The 6,980-nt window shown below is 46.3% G+C and overlaps 1 protein-coding gene across 1 annotated transcript; it reads right to left on the bottom strand.

The window, feature by feature from the left end:
• Positions 1–1,626: 1,626 nt before the first annotated feature.
• NPBWR2 (neuropeptides B and W receptor 2) lies at positions 1,627–3,322 on the bottom strand. Its single transcript, XM_041458353.1, has one exon. It carries the CDS (start codon positions 3,277–3,279, stop codon positions 2,281–2,283), a length of 999 nt encoding a protein of 332 aa, XP_041314287.1. The 5' UTR covers positions 3,280–3,322; the 3' UTR covers positions 1,627–2,280.
• Positions 3,323–6,980: the final 3,658 nt, after the last annotated feature.

Below are 6,980 nucleotides of genomic sequence, written 5' to 3'. Positions count from 1 at the left end.
GCCGCTTAGTGCCGCCGGGCTGAACCGCACCGGCACCGGGGCTCCGCGGGAGCCGCAGCCTCTCCTGGGCACGGCAGGAGACCTGGCCAATGCAAATCCTTCTCCCCTGGGAGCCTGGAACCCACACGGGGGGACAAGGCTCGTGTCAGGTGTTTGACATGGAGAAAATCGTGGATGCAGCAGGATGCTGCCATGGGGAGATGCTGAGATGGGGCTGCTCGTGCTCAGAAGGGGAACGGTCAGGGGATACAAGAAATGTCTGGAAGTGCCTGTGGAGGATTCATAGAGAGGGAACCAGACTCTCCTCAGTGATGTCCAGTGAGAGGACAGGAGACACGAATTGAAGCATGGAAAATTCCATTAAATCATAGGAAGGAAATTCACTGCTAGGGTGGTGAAGTACAGGAACAGGTTGTCCACAGTAGCTGTGGCATCTCCATCCTTGGAGACATTCAAACCCAAGTGGGCACGGTGCTGGGAAATTTAACCCTGCTTAAGCCATGCTGTACTTCTGTGACTGTCATGTCTTGTGATTTAACAGAAAAAGCTCCAGCAATATCATTGTCATGTCTGAAGTAACTCATGCTGAAAAGGTCCTTTCCCTCTAAAAACATATAGTAGTTTTTATACTTAATAAAATACATTGCCTTTCCTAGAGCCCCAGAGTCAATGAACAGCGATGTTTCAGCTGATTGGGCAGCTTGCGTGAGAGGTGACATAATTTTAGTCAGTTTTCTCTCTCAGAGAGGTTTTTCCACCTGGGAAGCCCATTGCCAGCAGGTGGCAACCATGCTAAAGCAAAATTCCTGGAGAAGTTTTGCCTGGAAGGATGTGTTCTCCTTCCTTGTTCTACCACAGTTAGCACCTTTAACATGGAGAAGGCAACAGAGCGATCTTGTATCCACACATCTGTTTTTAGTTTCCTATAAATGAAATTTCCATCCCGAGGTATCGAGGGTTGTCAGTTTTGGTGTTGGGATGCTCAGGACACTGAATTTTCCTGAGCAGTCTCACCCGGGGTCTCCACCTACACCCACTCATCGCTCTGAGAGCCCATTTCAGCTGAGAACTGCAGTCTCCTTTCCTTTTGTGTTCCCTGTCCTGCACCTTCCTGGGGGAATGTGGACAGGTAACAGCAGAGCTTGGTACCTGGGGTTGGGGGAAAACTTGAAAGAAATATTTTGGCTAAGACAGCCTTCCTAAAACCAGTAACATACAAACTTCACAGGGCTAAAGGGTGTGAGAATGAGTTTTCCAAGCTTTTAATAAGGAGTTTTTGATCTCCACACTCTCCCAGTCAAGTCCTGGTTTTGTTCAAGTATTTTGACTATCTGTGAAAGAAGAAACTTTATAACTGCAGTGCTCACTAGAGTTTTTCTTATGGCTTACAAAACACCTTAATTTTCTTGCAAACTTACCGTGTTTTATTTTATAATAGGCAAAATGCAATATATATAGCAAAGATATGGCACAAGTAGCATAAATTTTCTCTTGTGAAAGAAGGACCAGTCACTTTTTTGCCCCATGAGGTTTATTTCATTACTCACTCTTAAATAAATATGTATTTGACACTTAACAGGAACAACTAGTTCAAAATGATTTCTAATACAGGTTCTCACAGTTATAGTATTTGTATGGTGTGCTGTTATGAACTATTTTGGAGACTCAAATCTTCCTTTTGGTCTAAATTCAACAAGTCAGAAAAGAGGAAATTTGTGGTGGGGTGGAAAATGAACATCCTTCAAAATCAAAAGAAAGCCATAACACACAGGAACATACATGAACATTGAAAATAGTTTCTTTTCTCTTCCAAATACTCATCCTTTGTTTTACTGATGTTTCATTGAAAGTGCTCATTAGCTCTGCTCCATTAAACAATTCTCCCTAATAACTCAGTGATAAAGAACTGAGCTTTGCACTCGTCTGGAAATTGGTCTCCAGCCTGTCCATGCTGTACAGCAGATGGCAATAAAGGACCACTCTGTGGCAGAAGTACACCCCTGAAAAGGAAATGTTCTGTCCTTAATAATTCAGAGGGTGAAATTAGAAATCAGGGTCTGGAAATGCAACTCTGAGAAGTTGGTAGGAGCAAAGAGGGGAAATACAAGAGTTGCAAGTGGGCAGGACAAACCTCGTTGCTGATGAGGGTTACAAACAGACCACACATTACATGTAAACGAAAGAAAGGACGCTGTGCATTCATTGACCACTCCTCCAGTCGGCAAAGTTGCCCCTGAAAATCCCCAGAAGGGCAGGGACCTGCCAGCCCCAACCCCCTGTTCAAGAAGTTCTGCATTCCAGCAACTTCCGGAAACTTTTCCGAAAACTGTCATCCAGGAAAGCGTACAAGAAAGGATTCAAGCATGAATTGGCATAGCTTAGGCTGGTGATGAAGTAGGATATCCCAATGACCATGGAGGTCTGGGGTAAGTCAGTGGTCAAAGCCACGATGGTGGCCAGGTGGAAGGGGGTCCAGCAGAAGAGGAACACAGCCAGGACTATGAAGACCATAATGGTGACTTTCTTCTTGGCTTTGTCCAGGGCTCTGGCATTGGAGTTCAAGTGCATGTTCCTCAGCTTGTAGAGCATCATGGTGTAGAGGATGCAGATGGTGGATACCGGAATGGCAAAGCCAAGGATGAGGGTGTAGATCCTGCTGGCTTTGAACCAGAACCTCTCAGGCTTGGGGAAATTGAGACCACAACTCTTGATCTCCAGGTCGTCGGTGTAGACATTGGCAAAGATGATGAAAGGGAGGACTATGATGGTGACCAGGATCCAGATGCACAGGCTGACAATCCTGGCTGCTCGGTACGTGCGGTGGGGCATCCTCTTGGACCTGACTGTGGCCAGTACCACCAGGTACCTGTCTATGCTCATCACTGTCAGGAAATAAATGCTGGAGAAGATATTGTAGTGGTCTATGGACAAGATGACCTTGCAGAGGATTTCTCCGAAGGGCCAATAGCGGAGGAGGTGCTCTGCAATATTGATGGGCAAGACAAGGGTGAACAAGTCATCAGCGATAGCGAGGTTCAGGATGAACATGTTGGTCACAGTCTTCATCTTGGGGGCCTTGAGGATCACATAGATGACAGCAGTGTTGCCTGTGAGCCCCACAGCACAGATCACAGAGTAGATCACAGGCAGGACAACATAGAAATCAGCTGCCTGCTCTTGGAGAGTGAAGTTGAACCTCATGCTGTTTTCCGGGTAGCAGCTGTTGCCTGCGTTGCTGCAGGAGCTGTTCAGATCATCCCAAAAGGAGATGTTTCCCATGCCTATTGATCACAGACCACCCTCAGATACCACTGAAAGCCTCGCTAGCCCAGAAGTGAGAGGTTTTTTGTTTGGTTGGGTTTTTTCCCCCTCCTGTGAGAAGCAGCTGTTACCTCATTTAGATGCAGCGTATTTTCAAAGGTGAGTTGTGAGGCTTCATGGACCACCTAACCTACCTCTCCCCCCTGTTGGAGAAGTTAGATTTTGAAGTGATGAGGGGAGAAAAAAATGTTTGGAAGACATAAGGCTCCATGAACCAAGAAATCAAGAGAAGAATGACTTTCTAAATAAGTCAAGGAACTCTTCTTTCCGAGAGCATTCCGGTGAGCTTTGGCTTTTCTTTGCTGGGGGAGCTGAGTGGCTCCTGTTCAGCTGTCTGCAGTGACAGTTCTTCTGGGGCTGGCAGGAACAAGGAGGCAGAAGGGGGAATTTCGTGCCTGGCTGGCTGTTCACAGCCCTTGGAGCACCGGAGGGATGGCTGCTGTTTCTCTGGCACAGCTCTCGCTTTCGGTGCCGGAGCAGAAGCGTTCCAGTGGTTAATTAGCGCCTGCCTTTGTGTCGGAGTTCAGGCTCTTCACGGACTGGGATTTCACAAACATGAAGAAGTTTCTGCTACTCCCCACTCCCAGGGTCCCCTAGCAAAAGAAGGAGGGGGAAAAATAGTTCAGGGAGTATTTCTGAAATTAACGGTTAAAGGGGATTACCCTGCAATCAAAGTACACCTTTCAGCAAGGGTGGGCTATGAACTTACTCTGAAAACCATCCCCAGTACAAACAACTGGCAGCACCCCAAATTTGGCATAGACAGACAGACAAACCTGTAAATCTCAGAAGTTCAGGGTTAATCAGAGATGAGGGAGAAAAGTATCCTTTTAAAAAGCAAATCCACTTTAGAGACACGGCAAGAATCATCCCACCTGTAGCAGTTACTACATCCATCACTATTGCCTATACTTCCAAGAATTCCTCCACAGGGAATAAACAAACAACCGACCACTACCCGCTCTGTAAAGATCAAAGGTTTGGCAACCGGTCCCAGGCTCTGCAAAGAGAAGTGCCTCACTTCTCTTGCCTTTTGTTGTGGCACAGCAATGAAGTGAGTGGGACTGCCGGCGTTAGGGACGGAGGGCTGAAGTGTCCCTTACCTGGGAAGCGGCTCCGCTGCCTCCTCCAGCACCTGCTGCTCGCACTGGTGAGCCTCTTCCCTCTAATCCGAGTTGGAGGAGGGTCTCTGGGTTGCTGACGTACCGGGATTTGCAATCAGATCAACACGATGCTTCTGTGTGTGCGCGTTGCGTGTCTGAGCAATTAGCACTTGCTCAGATCAGGGAAGGGGGAAACAAGGGGTTTATCTCTGCAGGGTTATTAAAATAGTAAATACGGTGGATGTTTCCTTCAGGAATGAGGGAGATGGTGAGGGACACAGGCAGCACCCAGGACTGGCTGAGTGAGGGATGCGTGAAACTGTGGGAAGCAGGGGGTTAAACTGCTTCAATAGGGAACAGTGGCTGGTGTTAACAAAGGGTGTAGGAGGAGGGTGAGCAACCAACGTGCAAAATAAACAAATAGACGTACCTTGCAAGATCTGTGCTGTTTTTGGCTGCTCTGAGGGAGTTTGGGTGGGTTTCTCCAGCTGGGTCTCTGATCCAGCTTTGGAAATTCAGTGATATCCTTGAGATGTGCATCAGGAGGTGCAGGAGTCCCGTGACGCTTGTCAGAAATGCACCGAGGTTATAGAGCAACAATGTAAGATCACTTCACCAGCATGTCCCTAAAGACAAAAAAAAAAAAAAAAGGAAAAGGAAATCAAGAGTCTTTTGATTCTCCTTTAGTCTTTTAAATGTTGCCTGACCTTTGTTTCCAGACAAGGCAAGGGAAAACACAGGAATCCATCACTGCCATGCCTGGCTGAGTGCATTTACACCAGGAGGGCCAGCTCACAGACCTGAGCCAGTAGCCAAGAACTGTGTTCGACTTTGCTCCTCTTCTTTGGATGTTTTTATATTCTTCTGGCAAGATTATTGTGCATCAGTAGCTGGGTGGGAGTAAAACATTTCATTGCACTTCTTAAGGCCATGGCTATAACTGACTTTTCAGCAGATGGGATTTTTTTTTTATGCCCAATGCACAACCCTTCAAGATATTTTCTGTACCTTGGCCAAAATCTAACCAGACACTGGACTTAAGGAAAATGAAACAGGAATTATATTGTTCAATTATATTGCATAAGAATGATATGGATGATACTTCTTCAGTTGAAACACCCCTGGAGCTTTCCTCTTGCCTGTTTTGGGAAAGCTGGTGTGGTTTATAAGGAGTTGTAAATGAAGCAAGGCTTTGGTAGGTCTGCAGGGGGAATGCAGTTTCCAGGAACTGCTGTTGCCTTTTTTCAGAGAAAAACATACAGGAAGGCAGAAAAATTCAGGAGAATGTGATGTTGCATTTGCTGATCTGTAACTATGCCCTGGAACAAAAGGGGTTTAAAGTATTTTTCATCCACAATCCTTTGAGGCTTTCTGGTTTTCAGCATAAAGTATGTCTCTGGGATAGCTTAAAAGCTGTTCTTTCTCTTCCCAAACTATATTATATTGGAATTGGCATCATGCTGCCATGGCCAGGGATGGTATACCTGGGTGCTGTGTGTTTGAGGGACTGGGAGCTGAGGGGGCTGCAGGAACTGTGGTGCTGATGATGCTCCCTCATGCTTTACCCTCTGTCTTGTGCCTTACTCCTCATTATCCACAGTGAACATGCTCTCCGTGCCTTGGTTAGGAAGTGCTTGATTAAAATAACCTGTCAGAGATGAGATGGAGACTAATTAAAGTTCATTGCCTGGTGTGGGTAGAGGGGCTTTTGCTTATATGCCCCAAACAAATTACTGGCACCTGCTTTTGGAGCTCCTTGCCTGGTTCTCCAATAAAACTTGTTTGCTTTGGGGAGAACAATTGCCAACAGATCTAAATTCATGTAGGAAATTGCTTTGCAATAGGAACTGTTCTACCAACAGAGAAAATATTTCTTCTGTGTGTCTCTGGGCCCAACCAGGGCCAGAGGCTGTGCACAGGGGAAACAGATCCCTGTATATTGGTGTGATGGGGAGCGATTGGAGAGAATGTTTTACTTTTCTTGTCTTTTCTGGCTGGGCATCCCTTGATTATAAACATTACAGTGGCATAAAGCCCTGGAAATCAAGCACTGGTTTGAAGATGCTGCTACAAAGGGCACGAGCTGTACTTTCCCTCAGAGCTGCTTGGACCTACTTTTGTGCCAACAGCTCCATCATCAGCACAGTGCAGCAGGGACAAAGATTTTATTCCTGGCAAATCCCTGCCATGGAGATGGACTTTGCCTCTTGAAGCCCATGTGCACACTGTGCATCTTGGGTCAGCTGTGCAAACAAAGAAAAGGCAGCGTTTTAGGGAGGGGGAAATCCCTGCCAGTGCTCAATCAGTGGTGCTTTATTGCCTTCCTAAAGCTGATGTGCTGCTGGCTCCAGACAAAGGCCATCCACCATTTTGGAGTTATAAAGAACCTGTTTTGTTGGGCTCCTGCTGCTGTCAAGGAGTCAAGTTCATCTCAAGGACACAGATATACAATCAATAATCTGTTTACCAAAACAAAATGTTCTCGGCTGGCTGTCTTGCAGTCACTGGTTATTAAGGTGATTTATTTGTATGAAGTGTTCAGGCTTTCAAAAGCAT

Source organism: Pyrgilauda ruficollis, unplaced genomic scaffold (genome assembly GCF_017590135.1).
Source record: "Pyrgilauda ruficollis isolate IOZ18807 unplaced genomic scaffold, ASM1759013v1 scaffold127, whole genome shotgun sequence".
Classification (NCBI taxonomy): domain Eukaryota; kingdom Metazoa; phylum Chordata; class Aves; order Passeriformes; family Passeridae; genus Pyrgilauda; species Pyrgilauda ruficollis.
The sequence above is the reverse complement of the archived record's forward strand: the minus strand, read 5'-3'. Positions and strand labels throughout refer to the sequence as shown.